The sequence below is a fragment of the Lithobates pipiens genome, unplaced genomic scaffold, assembly GCF_037356315.1.
Source record: "Lithobates pipiens isolate NorthernLeopardFrog02 unplaced genomic scaffold, aLitPip1_a1.2 Scaffold_19, whole genome shotgun sequence".
Classification (NCBI taxonomy): Eukaryota; Metazoa; Chordata; class Amphibia; order Anura; family Ranidae; genus Lithobates; species Lithobates pipiens.
The window spans coordinates 480,880,532-480,897,017 of NW_027507764.1; the positions used below are offsets into that span (position 1 = coordinate 480,880,532).

The 16,486-nt window shown below is 43.4% G+C and overlaps 1 protein-coding gene across 1 annotated transcript in view; it reads left to right on the forward strand.

The window, feature by feature from the left end:
• Nucleotides 1–10,852, forward strand: part of STMN2 (stathmin 2) — a 58,523-nt gene extending 47,671 nt beyond the window's left edge. The window contains exons 4-5 of the mRNA XM_077492918.1: nucleotides 3,288–3,479; nucleotides 9,336–10,852. Of these exons, the coding sequence (XP_077349044.1) occupies nucleotides 3,288–3,479; nucleotides 9,336–9,395 (252 nt within the window). The 3' untranslated portion in view covers nucleotides 9,396–10,852. The remainder of the gene's footprint in view (nucleotides 1–3,287; nucleotides 3,480–9,335) is intronic.
• The last annotated feature ends 5,634 nt before the right edge of the window (nucleotides 10,853–16,486 follow it).

Here is a 16,486-nt window from a genome sequence, read left to right on the forward strand (position 1 = left end):
GGTGGCCATGGGCTTCAGGGACAGCCCTGCTAGGCGGCCGCAAAAAGGCTGGGAGAGCAGCGCAGACTTCAGGAACAGTCCAGGATTCGGTGACCCCTGGCAAATCGTCATTCGACCCCGAAGGGGGTCCCGGCCCCAAGGTTGAGAACCACTGCACTAGAGCATACGTCAGTTATGCAGCCACTGACCCCCAGCAGAAAAAGAAACACTCCACCCTCCTTTGTGCAACTACTGGCACCTATCAATGCATACTTCCATTATGCAGCTGCTAATTCCCACCAGGCAGATCACCTTTTCTTGGGTAAACACTGGCCCTCACCAAGGTATGCTCTCTATTAAGTAGCCACTATCCTATATCAGCACAGGTTACCATCTCTTGTGAAACCAAGCAGCCTGCATGTATGATTGGCTTCTTATGTCCATGGCCACCCTAAGGCCCCATTCACACCTGAGCGTAGTTTTTTCAGGCAGAAAATCGCACAATTTTATCACTGTACAGGTCAAAAGGTCACCAATGTAAAAAGCAGAAAAACGCCTTTAATCTGCATAAAAAAACTTTGAGCTTTAGGCTTTTTGGAACTTCTAGCTTCAGGTATTTTGGAGTGGAGATGTGAACCATCTCCATAGAGAATAATTGATTTTTTCCCCTCCCAGCGTTTTTTAGCTTCAGGCTTCAAGCTACAAAACGCTCAGGTGTGAATGGGGCCAAAGCTAACAGTTTCGTAAATATACACTGTGTGTAATATTTAGGATTCTTACACAAGTTTCCAGCATAACCAACTTCTACCACTAAACAGATATTTATGAGTGTAGATATCGAGTGTGGTTGTTCTTTTTCTGTACTTATAAAGGCAATATCACTTTGCCCATTCAGGGCAAAGTGCCAGTGCCTTCTAATAACCCAGACACCAAGAAAGGTATAATCACCAATCCACATTACTTCACTGCCTCCCTAACCACCCTAGGTAAGATTTTGAATGATGTTGGAGCATAGCTGGGTGGATGGTGTCTCTGCCCCAATTCCACCACACCCTCTCATCCAATGTGGGAAGGTTACATGTTCACCGATACCTGGAAGCCCCGCTGTGTTGGCTTTAGCCTGGAAAAGATGCTGCAAATATGTGGAAAGGAATGTTTCTTAGAAAAGTATTGAGTCGCCTGCTTTTTCATGCACATGAACTTTAATAGCATCCCAGTCTTAGTCTGTAGGGTTCAATATTGAGTTGGCCCCGCCCTTTGTTTGTTTATAACAGCTTCAACTCTAATCCACCGGACAATTTGATCATGTGTGGGCTCCATCGGACCTTTGCTTGGCAAAAATCCGACGGACTTTAGAAATAGAACATGTTTTAAATTTTCCAGTCAGATACTCAGCCAGACTTCTTTACTAGCGGGAAACACGTTCGTCTGTATGCTGGATGGACCAAATACGACACAAGGGCAGCTACAGCACCTGCCCACAAGAATGTTTCCAGTGCGATCCTATCTGGTTCTCGGCTGCAGGGTACTGTACATCTCGCTGGAATAGTCCCCATGTTGATGAGGACAAGGGCCACTTCCCGACAACCCTGGCCGTTGGTTGTCGGGGTCTGCAGGCGGGGGGGCTTATCGGAATCCGGGAGCCCCCTTTAATAAGGGGGCCCCCAGATCCTGGCCCCTCACCCTATGTGAATAAGTATGGGGTACATCGTACCCCTATCCATTCACCTGGAGGAAAAAGTGTCAATAAAAAAACACACTAAACAGGTTTTTAAAGTAATTTATTAGGCAGCTCCGGGGGTCTTCTTCTTTCACCCGGTGACCCAGCCCCTTATGACAGCACAATCTCAGCATGCCCCGGGCGGTGACGTCATAAGGGGCGGGGTCCCGGGGCATGCTGGTACTGTGCCGTCATAAGGGTGGGGTCACCGGGTGATATTACCCGGTGACCCCACCCCATGCCTATATAAGTCATTGTGCACCATGTCCACAGCATTACAGTGGTAGAGAGTGTTGTGTCAACATTGGAAGAACAGAAGAAGGAAGAAGAAGATGACGAAGAAGGAGAAAACCTGGCCACCACTAGAAAAAGAGCTGCAAAAGAGCAGAAGATAGTGGAGGAGCCCGGGAGAAGAATCGGAGATCGGGAGAAGAACTGGAAAGCGCAGAGAAGTCAGAAGAGACCCCCAGAGCTGCCTAATAAATTACTTTAAAAACCTGTCTAGTGTGTTTTTTTATTGACACTTTTTCTTATTCACATTCACATAGGGTGGGGGGCCGGGATTTGGGGGCCCCCTTATTAAAGGGGACTCCCCGATTCCGATAAGCCCGCAGACCCCGACAACTAATGGCCAGGGTTGTCGGTAAAAGGCCCTTGTCCTCACCAACATGGGGACAAGGTGCTTTGGGGTGGAGGGGCCCGCAGGGCCCCCCCTTTCCCAAAGCACCCACCCCCCATGTTGAGGGCATGCAGCCTGGTATGGCTCAGGAGAGGGGGTGCTCGCTTGCCCCCACCCCATTTCCTGACCGGCCAGGCTATGTGCTTGAAAAAGGGTCTGGCATGGATTTTGGGGGCACCCCCATGCCGTTTTTTTTGGCGTAGGGGCTTAAAATCCATACCAGGCAACAGGGCTCGCAAGGTATCAATCTCGCCGATAAAACCGGCGAGATTGACTTCCTTTTCTAATACCGTCGTAATTCATTATGTTCAAAATGAACGGACTTTAATCCGTGTGTGGGTAAGTCCATTCATTTGAAATTCAGCCGTAACTCCATCGAAAGACCGTCGGGAAGAAAGTCAGAAAGAAAGTCCAGTCATGTGTGGGCAAGTCCGCTCGTTCGGAAGTCCGTCAGGAAGTCCGTCGCAAAGTCCGTCGGACCTAGTCTGCTGGAAAGTCCAGTGGTGTGTACGCGGCATAACAGTCGACAGTGGAATATTTAGTAGAAAGAACATTTCACAGATCGACTAATTGCACAGGTGGCAACCTATCACAGTACCACACTTTAATTCACTGAGCTCCTGAGTGTGACCCATTCTTTCACAAATGTTTTTAGAAGCAGTCTGCATGCCTAGGTGCTTGATTGTATACACCTTTGGCCATGGAGGTGATTGGAACACCTGAATCCAATGATGTGGAGGGGTGTCCCAATAGTGTGTGTATGTGTGTGTATGTGTGTGTGTGTATATATATATATATAGATAGATAGATAGATATATTTGAACTGCATACATTTTTTGTAGAAAACAGGTGTTTTAATTTCATACAATGATTAATGCTTTATTTCTCAAAATCCAATTTTGTTTAAAGTCTCAGGAAGCCCAGATCTTGAAGCAACTGGCAGAAAAACGAGAGCATGAAAGGGAAGTTCTCCAAAAGGCTTTGGAAGAAAACAATAATTTTAGTAAAATGGCTGAGGAAAAATTGATCCTGAAAATGGAACAAATTAAAGAAAACCGTGAGGCCTACCTAGCTTCCCTCTTGGAACGTCTTCAAGAAAAGGTAAAGCCAATGTTGCCAAAATGTATACATATTTTTTTACCAGGTCTTGCGGTGCCAAGTTCACCTTCTTAGTTGTTTCCTTTATGAAAAACTGGATAGGGAAGAGGATAAATTGAAAAGATATTGCCAAACCCTTAGCTTCTCTGTTAGCTGTGGCATTTTTTTGTAATGAATATGATGTTCACAATCCAGCTTATTTCTTTATTGGTTTTGAATTTGTATGCTAGCTTGGGCAAGAGGAGATGTGTAGACCCTAAAACTCAAAGTTACCTTACCAAGGGGGTTTAATTATTTATTGCAGGTACTTATATAGCACCGTCAATTTACACAACACTTTACACATATACAGTATATTGTACATTTACATCACTTTCTGCCCTCAAGGAGCTTACGATCTAAGGTTGCTAACTCACATGCATACATACTAGGTCCAATTTATACAGAAGCTAATCAATCTACTAGCATGTCTTTGGAGTGTGGGAGACTGGAGTACCTGGAGGAAACCATCATAGGCACAGGGACAACATGCAGACTCTAGGCAGGTAGTACTGTGGTTTGAAATTTGAACCGACGACCATAGTGCTGGTAGGCAGAAGTGCTAACTACTTAGCCACTGGTTAACTCAAGCAAGTACCAAAAAATGTTATATCAGTTTTGGGTCAGCTGACTCTGTAAAATACACGTATAGTGAGATTATTATGTAAACTACCGTTGCTGATCCCTCCTATTGAGAATGTTAGTTCCCTAGCTGTCACACAAATTGTGGTTGTGTATGAATATGTTTCTGAACATTACAAAAAGTCATTGCTTAAATGAAATTTACTTATCTAAGAAGAGGAGAACATGTGTTTTGAATCCAAAAACACAGCAAAACCTCTGGCAGAATGTAGTGAATTGCTCATAACAAGAAAAAAAACAACATTTATTTGTATTATATGTAATAATTTCTCAAACTTTAAACATTTTTTGGCACTATGATTTTATATAATTGAAAAAGTACAAAGAACACTTATGTGCTACCCAGTTTTATATAAATATACAAGAAAGAGCTGCCAAAATGAGTCGCCATATGTGATAATTATTTGTGTGAAGTATAGCGCTCAATTCAACTAACATAAACAAATGAGTGAAACTCTAAACTATAAATAAATAAAAGCAACACTGTGATGCCCTACAGCAGGGGTAGGCAACCCCTGGCACTGGTGCCGCCAGTGGCACTCAGGGCTTCTTTTGCTGGCACTCGACTCCCTCCCCATCAGTAGAGCAGCGCAGGGAAGTGTCAGTGAGAGGGGGGAGGCACTATGCCCCCATACATTGTAATAGATGGGAAACATTGGTTCTCTAACTTTGCTGTAGCTGCGATCATCACCTTTTCTGATGGGAAGAGATTGGGTGCAGTTCTGCTAGGGGGTCCCTGTTTTCAGAAGGAGGATTGTCTTGGCTACTACTAAGGCCAATAACAATCCCGCTTGCCCCGTCCACCATCTGGAGGAAGATGACTTGTTTGGTTGCCACTACCAATCTCAGAAAGAAGGGATTTCACTGTGATTGAGAAAAACCACAATCCGGTGACAGTTTGTGGAATTAGTGTTAAGCTTCTGGGAACTTTGTTGAAAGTATTCCTGAACCTTTGCATCACTTACTATTGAACCCCGGCACTCTGTGTCCCTTTAAGTCACAGCCAGTATTCAGCGCAATGAAAATCACACCCAACCACTTTTTCTCAGCTGTGGGGGCCCAACTTATGATCCTGCACATAGGCCTAGAGCTTTCAGAAAATGCCCCTGACCTGAGCTCATCATTGTGCATCCATTCCAAATGCTTGTATATGACATCACATACATCACATACATCACATACAAGCACGGGGGCTGGATGCGAGAGGTGGATCAGCAGGATGAGTGTGCCTGGAGAGGTAGATGTGTCTCATCTCTGCTTCCTTTTACCAGAAAATGGGAAAAATTAGCAGGAGGGGTTCAGAGGAGGAACAGAAGAGCAGGAGGGTACAGCGGTGGTGCAGATGTGAAGGAGGTACAGTGGTGGAAGAGATGAGAAGGGGGTTCAGCAGTGGGACAGAAGAGCTGGGGGGTACAGTGATGGGCCAGATGAGCAGGGGGGTTCAGTGTTGGGGCATAAAAGCAAGGGGGTAAAGCAGTGGGGCAGATGTGAAAGGAGGTATATTGGTGGGGCAGATGAGCAGGGGGTTACAGTGGTGGGGCAGGAGAGCAGGGGGTACAGAGGTAAGACAGATGTGCAGGAGGTACATTGGTGGGGCAGATGAGAAAGTGGGTTACAGTGGTGCGGCAGATGAGCAGATGGGTTCAGTGTTAGGACAGATGAGAAGGTGATTCAGTAGTGAGATAGAAGTGCATGGGGATACGGTGGTGGGGCAGATGAGCAGGGGGGTTACAGTGGTGGGACAGAAGAGCAAAGGGGTACAGTGGTGGGGCAGATGTGATGGAGGTACGGTGGTAGGAGGGATGAGAAGGGGGTTCAGCGCTGAGACAGAAAAGCAGGGGGTACAGTGATGGCGCAGATGAGCAGGGGGTTACAGTGGTATGACAGATGAGCGGGGGGTTCAGTGTTGGGCCAGAGAAAAAAGGAGGTAAATTGTTGGGACAAATGAGCAGGGGGTTACAATGGAGGGGTAGAGGAACAGAGGGTACAGAGGTGGGGCAGATGTGCAGAGGAGAAAGGAGGTACATTGGTGGAACACACGAGCAGGGGGTTACAGTGGTGGGGCAGAAGAGCAGGGCAAACAGAGGTGGGACAGATGTGCAGAAGGTACAGTCTCGTGGGGCAGAAGAGAAAGGGGGTTACAGTGGTATGGCAGATAAGTTATGTGTTCGGACAGATGAGAAGATGGTTCAGTGGTGGAGAGGATGTGCATGGAGGTACAGTGGTGGGGCAGATGTACAGGGGGTTACAGTGGTGAGACAGATGAACAGGGGGGTACAGAGGTGGGGCAGATGTGCAGGGTAATATAGTGGTGGGGCAGATGTGCAGGGGGTTACAGTGGTAGGAAAGATGAGCAGGGGGTACAGTGGTGTGGCAGATGAGCAAGGAGGTACAGTGGTGGGTTAGATGAGCAGGGAGGTACATTGGTGGGGCAGATGAGCAGGGAGGTACAGTGGTGGGGCAGATGTGCAGGGTAGTACAGTGGTAGGACAGATATGCAGGGGGTTAGAGTGGTGGGGCAGATGAGCAGGGGGGTACAGTGGTGGGGCAGATGAGCAGGGGGGTACAGTGGTGGGGTAGATGAGCAGGGGAGTACAGTGGTGAAACAGATTTGCAGGGGAGACAGTGATCTGAAGTGTGGAGTTGCAGGATTTGAGGCTGATCTGAGGCGTGAGATTGCAGAATGTCAGTTTCTCACTACTAAAGTAGTTTACAGCATTTACTTTATAAAAAATTAGTTTCATGATTGAGAGTGTGACGTTGACTTTTTTGTTATAAAATCAGCACTCAGTTTCTTTGAAAACATTTTTCAGCACACTGTGCTCGAAAGATTGCCTGCCCCTACCCTACAGGGTAGTGATCCCACAAAGTGCTGCGGAAGTGTACACAAAGTGCTATAAATGCAAAAAATAACAAATAGCAAAAAACTAAATTAAATTACCACACAGATTAATGTGCCGTACTGGGCGGTGATCCTAACCTCCAGTGCCGCAAGCTAGAAACATATATATAATTCACAAAGCAAGATTTAAATATGTCATGAAATTCAAAAAATATAAGTGCAATTAGAAAGTTCCTTGTGTAGTGACTCCACCGTGCTCCACCACTCCAATGTCTATATAAGTGCAAACAGGTAATTCCTGATTGTTAGTGAGTCTACTTCAAAAGAAACCATGCTCCACTACTGTGCAATATAGCAGCTCACCTCAAGTATAGACCCAAACTTTCATATAAACTAGATCTAGATCGTCAAAAGTATCGGATACTGGCCTGCACAGAGTCCTGACCTCAACCTGATAGAACACCTTTGGGATGAATTAGAGCAGAAAACAGTGAGCCAGGCCTTCTCGTCCAACATTAGTGCCTGACCTGACAAATGTGCTTCTGGATGAATGGCCAAACATTCACATAGACACACTCCTAAACCTTGTGGACAGCTTTCCCAGAAGAGTTGAAGCTGTTATAGCTGCAAAAGGTGTGCCAACTCAATATTGAACCCTACAGACTAAGACTGGGATGCCATTAAAATCCCTGTGCGTGTAAAGGCAGGCAACCCAATATTCTTGGCAATATAGTGTAGGTCAGGGATATGCAATTAGCGGACCGCCAGCTGTTGCAGAACTACAAGTCCCATGAGGCATAACAAGACTCTGACAGCCTCAAGCATGATACCCAGAGGCAGAGGCATGATGGGACTTGTAGTTTTGCAACAGCTGGAGGTCCGCTAATTGCCTATCCCTGGTGTAGGTCAAACTGTGAAATCAGTTAATCAATCTTCCTCCACAGGGTGTCACTCTTGAAATGGATATTTTGATGATAGGCAACTCCTATACTCATATTGATTAGTGGTTCCAAATTAATGACTACTGCGGTAGGGAACAGACACAAAAGATACGCTCAGCATCTTTCCAAATAACCGTTCTCCTTTATTATGACGCATTTGAAGGCTTTTATACACATGATTACGTAGGTATCACATTAATATTACAATTGAACGTTTATGGTAACAAGGTGTGTTACATAGGCAGGCTAATTCTAATCAGGACTTGAAAGAATGCAAAACATGTACTGAAAACATTGTTAGTGCCGTGTGCACAGTGAGGGCATCGTACAATACATATAAAATAGAATACAATTATATACAGAACCTACAAATTTCCATTACACTCTTTATCCAAATCTCCTTTTCTCTGTCCACCATTATATGTATATAAAAATCTACATAGTATAGAATTTCCATAAAACTATTTATTAAAAAGTTATAGAAAATACTCACATGTAAACAACACTCCTAAATGAGTGTCATAAAGCAGTGGTCATCAACCCTGTCCTCAGGGCCTACTAACAGGCCAGGTTTGCAAGATAACTGAAATACATCACAGGTGTTATCATTTTCTGCTCAGTAATTGCAGAATTCTAGTCTGCATCTCCCCAAGGTAATACATAAAACCTGGCCTGTTAGTGGGCCCCGAGGACAGGGTTGATGACCACTGTCATAAAGCACAGAAAAGTCCAAAGGATTACTCTCAGCTGAACTTCCGCTCTAGGCCGCGTCCAGAAGTGACATGACCAGGCTCCTCCCGACGTGCATCACAAACCACGTGACTTGCTTAGGGTTACCATAAACAGTTGTTTTGTGCCAATAATAAGAGCTTGAAACTCGTAATATTAGAAATAATACATACAGTAATGTACAACAACATAAAGCACCAAAAGCAGAAAGTATATATAAAGATATCCTAGTATATCCACAGATGTCATTATATTGAAAGTGAGGTCCATGCTGGCATTTTCTTTGTGTTCTGCAAATCCTGGCATTACAACATTGATTAGGTGCTTCCCATTAGGTCATGTTTCTTTTATCTAGTGTTTTTGCCCATTTTTTTTTTTTGCTAGGCTCTCTGGAATTGTCTAGGCCAGAGTCATGTCCCAGGGTCCTCGTGTCCCCATGTCCCTTTTATATAGCTATCCTTAACCTCCCTCAATTATCAAAGTGTCTGATATGAGAACAATATTGCTTATCACCCAGTCTGGTTCTTATTTTCATTCTTCTAATGTCAAATTTCAGCACAGATTTTTTGTCGCACAACAGATATAATTTATATTTTAGGAACGTTAATGCAGTGTCCTTGAAATGTTCTCAACCTTCACCAACCATCTATGTGTGTTGTCTTTCAGGAGAGGCATGCTGCTGTGGTCCGCAAGAACAAGGAGATCCAGGAAGAATTATCTGGCTGAACACAGATGACGACTAGTCTCCTATTTGCCTATATTTACGGATCATGCGATAACGATATGGAAAATGTTTGACATCACAAATAAAGAAGAAAACCAACAACAAGAACTCATTATGAAAAAACGAAAAAAAAAAAAAAAAAATACTTCAAAAGTGTGGTCTCTTTGCAGAATGATTTGCTTCATGTTATGAAAAAAAAAAAAATTAAAAAAAGTGGGTCTTATTTTGTAAATATTTACATTTTTGTTAAAAAATTACAAGTATTGCATTATGCAAGTTATTTCATAATCTTACATGTCCTGTAACAGGCTTTAGGTGTTGTCTGTTTCTTCTGAATCAAGTTTGCAGAATCCTTCCAGAATTTCATGTCCAATCTAATAATCTCATTTCCTGCTGTTTTTCTTTGGAAAGTAATTTACGTATAAGTACTGATGAGGTTAGTGGTGGTAGGAAGGCCAGCTATCACTAAGCCATAGCACATATTTTGTAAGCTTTCCACTTTGTTAATTCAGTCTTTCTATCCTGAGTACAATGATGTTACTAAATGTCAGTGTCCAGACAGATTCTTTATGTCAGAAAAACAATGAAAATCTCTTTTCCTTGTGAGTCATGGTACATCGTTACAGTAGTTTCCAGTGTGGGCTAAACTGCTATTCCATTCATTTATACAATTTGTAGCACCTGGACAATAGGCATCACTTGGGCTTCATGTTCAAAGTCTAAATGAAGAGCCTTTGTTTTTTTTTCATTTTATAACGACCACTCAGATATTCCCTTTATAAAGTCCCAAGTGCCACAAGAAAAAAACTAATTGGAAGCTCTGATTGGTTGCCATGGATAGCTAGGCTCCTTCAGACATCCTCGGTCATAAGGCCCATTAGCATTGTTTAGTTATCAAGTGAAGTGCAGCCAAGAGGCAAATAGGGTTTTGATTTTAACACAATAACTTTAGCAAAAACACCAGTAGAGATAGCAAATAAGATGAAACAACAATGATGCATAGGGGCCCTCTAATATGCAAACAAATGGGTCTTGTTCTCCTAGCAATAGCTCCCTGAAATCTGTCATAGGGAACACGTCAATGACGTCTGTTGCCATTAAAGGTTTTCTTTGTACGACATAACACATGCTCTTAACAATACCTCTGTGTGAAACCTGTAAGATTACTCGTTCTACCAGGAGAAACTTGCCTTTTTCTCAGCAGTATGAGGGTTACCTTTATAAGCAAAAAATAACCTGAATATGTAACCAGTAAATCTACAGGGATCATTAGACAGGGTGCACGTGCCAAGTGTGGAATTGCCTAACAGCCGCAGTGTCAAACATAGTTGCGATTTTGAAACTGTTTCTTGCCCCATTGAAATTGCTGCCTGCATATTCTACTCTTCATTAGTGCTATTTCCTGTATGTCATTGTGAGCAAGCTGTGGTTAATAAAGAATTGGGGTTCTGAGATCTTATACATGCCTCTTGGCTTGTTTATTTCATCGCCATTTGGTTCTTTTTTAAATAAAGTGAACCCTATACTCAATGTTATTCTGTCAGCATTTTGAAAACTCTCAACAGGCAGGAGATATTGAAATCAAGCTCCCTTAGGTACCTGGAACATGCCCACATTCCTTGTGAAAAGCTGTGAATCGCAAAGGGTTGTTACTACACGAAGTATGAGCTTATGATTCTTTACAGTGGGCCAGTGAATCTGTCTATCATAGTGATGTGTGGAGATGGGTGAAGGCCAAAGCTTTCAACTGCAGGAAATCCTTAAAGGGGTTGTAAAGAGAATTTTACAAAATATTACAAACATGTTATACTTACCTCCACTGTGCAGCTCGTTTTGCACAGAGTAGCCCCGAACCTGGTCTTCTGGGGTCCCTCGGCAGCTGTCTCTGCTTCCCCCCGCAAGTGCTTCTCACATTCATGCGAGTTCCCTCACATGGTGAGAAGCACTTGCCGGCACGCTCCCGTGATACAGCCAACGGCTATAGCGGCTCACTGTATCACTCGGCCCTGCCCCCCAGCGTGCCACGTCATTGGATGTGATTGACAGCAGCGCGAGCCAATGGCTGTGCTGCTTTCAATCCATCCACTCCAGCCAATCAACGGCCAGGCTGAGAGGCGAGGAGGATGTCAGGGGCAAGCGCGGGACTTTCGAGGGGTCAGGTAAGTAAAACAGGGGGGCTGGGGGGGCTGGCACTGTCGGATGTTTTTTCATCTTAATGCATAGAATGCATTAAGGTGAAAAAATGTTTACCTTTACAACCCCTTTCAGATTTGCACGTTGGGCTGCATTCACACCTGAGCATCGTGTTTTTGGGTGTTTTTAGAGTGTTTGTATGCATGTTTTTGTACAGCGTTTTTAAAGCGTTTTTGAGCTTTGGTGTTGTTTAATTAGCCATTAGAGAAAAATATAATCTGTTTCATAATTTGTAGCTATGTTTTTTCAACTTTTTCATCTGCTTTTATTTATTATTTATTGATAAATTGTTTTAATTTTTTTTGTAATGGGTTAAAGGTTTAGGGTTCATTTTTTTTTATTCATTATTATGTATTTATTTACTCTTTTTTTTTTTGGTTGGTTAGGAGTTAAGTTTAAGAATTAGGGTTAGGGGTTATTACTAGGGTTAGGGTTTAGTATTAGGGTTAGGGGATATTATTATTGTTAGGGTAAGGGGTTAGGATTTAATATTAAGGGTTTATATTAGGGTTACATACAAGGTAAGGTTGAATAAAGACAACAGTCTATCCAGTCAAACCTGTGTAAGTGTGTGTGTGTTTAGAAAAATGATTTCCCATATCCCCTTATATTGTTTTCACTAAGAAGTGCATCGAAGAGTCTTGTAAAACTATCCATGCTTCCTGTCGACACCACCGATTGTGGAAGAGAGTTCCACATCCTTACCACCCTGACAGTAAAAAATTCCCTATGCAGCTTAAGGTTAAACCGATTCTCTTTCAGTCTAATGGTGTGGCCCTGTGTCTTCCTAAACTCCCTGGGACTGTAAAGTTTCATATTTACACTGGGATCACCATTGAGGTATTTGTATATCACTATCGTATCTCCTCTCAAGCGTCTCTTCTCCAAGGAGAATAAATTTAGTGCTTGTAGTCGTTCCTCATATTTAAGGTCCTCCAGTCCCCATATGAATTTAGTTGCCCTTCTCTGGATTCTCTCCAGCTCCAGCACAAACTTTCTGAGGATTGGTTTTAGGGGGTTTTATTTATTTATTAATGCATTTTATTATTTATTTATGATTATTATTTATTGTCATTAATTATTGCATTTGAGCAGAAAAATGCTCAAAAATGCTTGAATCAAGCGTTTCCATACATTTCTATGGAACAAAATTGCTTCAAAAACTCACCAATCTGCCCAATTCGATCTACAAAAAAAGCTCCAGAATTGTTTTGACCTTTAGGAGACTTGTAGTGGAGATGTGAACCCACTCCATAGAGAATAATAGATTTTTTTCTCCTCCAGTGTTTTGGAACTTCGAGCTGTGAGTGGAGCCTTAGTGCTGCCCAGTTTCGGCAGCTGTAAAAGCAATTCACTTCTTTGTAACTACTTTCAATATCCCATATTTTTTGTCCCCCATCTTTAACCGCTTAAAGACCACCCCACATACATATACTGCAGCAGGGAAGCCCTTAAGCGCAAAATCATGTACCTGTACGTGATTTTTTTCTTATGCTCTGGGGCACTCCGCTGTGTCCAATCACAGCGGGAGCAAACCCGGCGATCGTTCAGAGAAAGGCAGAACGGCGGTCTGCCTATGTAAACAAGGCAGATCACCGTTCTGCTAGTAAGAAAGGCAGAGGTCTTGTGTTTCTGCTAAGCAGAAACATGGATCTCTGTCTTTCTTCAGTTAAACCATCCCCCATACAGTAAGAAATCACTCCCAGGGAACACAGTTAACCCTTTGATCGCCCCAGATGTTCACCCCTCAGATATGTCCATCGCAATTTCGCAGTCCTGCTAAAAATCTCTGATTGCTACCATTACTATTACATTTTTTTTCTCGAATTGGGCAAATAAAAAGTCCATAAATTTAAGCAGCACTCTGAAATCAGGTATAACCGGCATTTTTTTTCATAAAACACAGAGACATGAGCACCTGTCATTAGGAATGGGAACAGAGGGGCGCCAGACTGAGTGCAGTATAAATCATATATTTAATAAAAACAAGTAGTAACTCACAGGTTAAATTAGATGAGTTCAGTATGTGGTGAAAATCGCCAATCCTGCAGTCTCATAAATGTCTTCCCTTTGTAGCCTGGAGCACTGGTGTGATCTTACAGGGATCCAGAGAATGCTGGGAACTAGGAGGCAGGAAACAAGAAGCAGCTGGTCGTGACTTCACAGGAACAGGAAATGTGATTATTCACAGTGGCAAGGAATGGTAATGCATTTTAAAGCTACAGCTTCTTCATCAGACCACGATTGGCTGGCAAACCTGGCAGTCTTAAATACAGAGGAAATAGAAACAGAGAGATCTGATGGGCTGGCCAGCCCGTCAATCAAATAGACAGATTTAAAGAGGTAGACGGTTGGAGACCGAAGTGAATGTAAATATGAGTAAAAAGCTTGCTGATTAATAGTGGATGATGATAATTTTATGACGTTTGGAGAAATCGATCAAATAATTATTTGATTAAATACATAAATATAAATGTATAAATATACCTCAGATTTAAAATGAATACATTTTTATGAATAAATTAACTAAAAAATGAATTAAGAAAATTATTAGCAATTGGTAATTAATCAATAATTATAAATTATAATAAGTTAATAAAATGGTGAGAATGTAGGAAGTAAAGGACTCTATGCTAGATATAATATTAAGGTTCTAAGTTCCAAGCCCACCTCAGGTAACTCTTTTTACATTTCGCCAGCTGTCACCATCCGAGATGGGTTAAAAATGTCCCTAAAAGTCAATTTTGCCAGTTACGGCACAATTTCACTAGGTTGGAGGATTATAATGCACAAAGTGTTCATCTCAAACAGGAATTTATAGAGAAAGGCAACCCCCCAGGCCTCATTGATCAGGCTCATATGGTTCATATGGTACTTTTTGCCAGTGTTTAAGGTGTTGGTCATGTGTGTAGATGTGTTCTGAGGAGCTCCACCGAAAGGATCCTTATTGGATTTAAACAGCCTCCACTGACCGGATCTATCCAAAGTGCCACTGAGGCCAAGGTGGATGGTACCTGGGCCCCATATAAGAAGAGCGAGGTTTTGCCTGTAACGCCTCTCCTTGGAGGGCTGGACCTGGGACCCAGTGCTTTGGTCATGCTCACATTACCTAAAGTTTTTCCTGGTGGCGTGCTATACAGGTCCAAGGGATTGGAACCCCCAATAAAAAGGGTCCCGGTCCTTGAAGGTTTGCTAAACATAGCCCGCCGTGATGGGTGAAGTTTGGATCTTTCTGTCATCAGCAGTATTCTGCGGCGAGGATAAGGTAAGGGAAGAAGCCTAGGAACTGTAAAAAGTCCACCTATGGTTTTTCTTCCTTGGGTAAAATGTTGTCTGTTGTCATGCTTTAAATCTCCACTAGAGGGAGTAAGTGCACATACCTTAGTAAGTTGTCTCTCAGTTCAGCTCAGTGTCACAGCTGATAGCATGTGCGTGGGCTCGGCCAGCAGCATTTCTCAGGGGGATTCCTCATTCAGGGAAAAGGTTCCCAAATAATGCACTTCTCCCCCTGGGGGGACTAGGGGGCTGGGAGGTACAATAGTAGTCTGTACTCCCCCTCCTACAACCCCCCTCCCGCAGGGGGTGCGGCGGCTTCCCCTTGCTTTATATGCCCCCATACAGGTCATGTAAAGACCATAAGGCCGGTCTCTCCTCCCTTTCCTCCCGTTGGGTCTGCCATTGGCAGGTCCAAATGCTGCCCACATGCACGGGAGCTCTTTGAATTTTAAACAGGAGGGTGACGAGGAGAAGGGCCATGGCCTAGGTGCAGCGCCGTGTGCGGGATGTAGCGTCCACAAGGACACACAGCGCAAACGAGGGGGAAGCGCAGCCCTGAAAGCAGACTCTCCTCAGCTAGCAGCTGGAAAGTATGGCTATTAATCACACAGGACACAGGAGCATTGGGGGCACGTAAAGGCATGCATTTACTTAGTGCCTCTGCTTTTGTGCTTAGGACTATGCCCCCCAAAATGGTCAGTGCAAACAGCTCAAAAAAGGTTCTTAAAACACCACCCCCAGGCGCTGAGGACTTCAGTCATGTCTCCATACTGTCATCTTCTCCTGAAATACCAGAAGTGGCTAGCCAGGGTGAGTCATTGAAACCTGTGGGTGTTGCAGCTGCTTCTAGCATTTCTAGCATCTCAACTCCTGTATACATGACTGAAGATGCATTTTCCTCCGCCCTGTTTGGGCTAGAGGAAAAACTAGCGACCCCCAACCCCAACTCAGACCCTCAAGGGAACAATGGGTAGAGGATGAGGTTTTACCATCAGGGGATCAGGAGGAAAGGCAATCCATTGACTCCTCTTCAGAGGAAACAACAGTGTATGAACCCTTTTCAGCCTCGCAACATGAGAATTTGCTGGTACAATCTCTTATGGAAATGGTTTGTTCTGTTTTCAAGCTTCCCCTCACAGAATCAGCTAAAAGTTCAGTTTCTTCTTTGGGTTCCTTAAGACCTCCACAGATGTTGCAAGCATTTCCCCTCCATTCTTTACTAGAACAACTTATTTATGCTGAATGGGATCATCCAGATAAGCATTTTCTCCCTCCAAAGAGATTCGCAGTGCTCTATCCCATGGAGGAGAAATTCACCAAAAGATGGAATGTACCTGCAGTTGATGCTGCTATATCCAGTGTGAATAAAAGCCTAACTTGTCCAGTAGACAATGCTCAAATGCTTAAGGATCCAACAGATAAAAGGTTGGAATTCCTCTTAAAATACTCTTTTTTTTTTTTTGCAGGTGCAGTTACTTAGCCTGCAGTCGCTACAATAGACATCTGTCAATCCCTAAAGGACCAGTTTAGACAGGCCCTTAAGGAGGTTCCTGTACAACAAGCCCAGGATTTGGCCGAACTGCCAAGAGCATTATGTTTTGCTATAGACGCCATTAAAGATTCT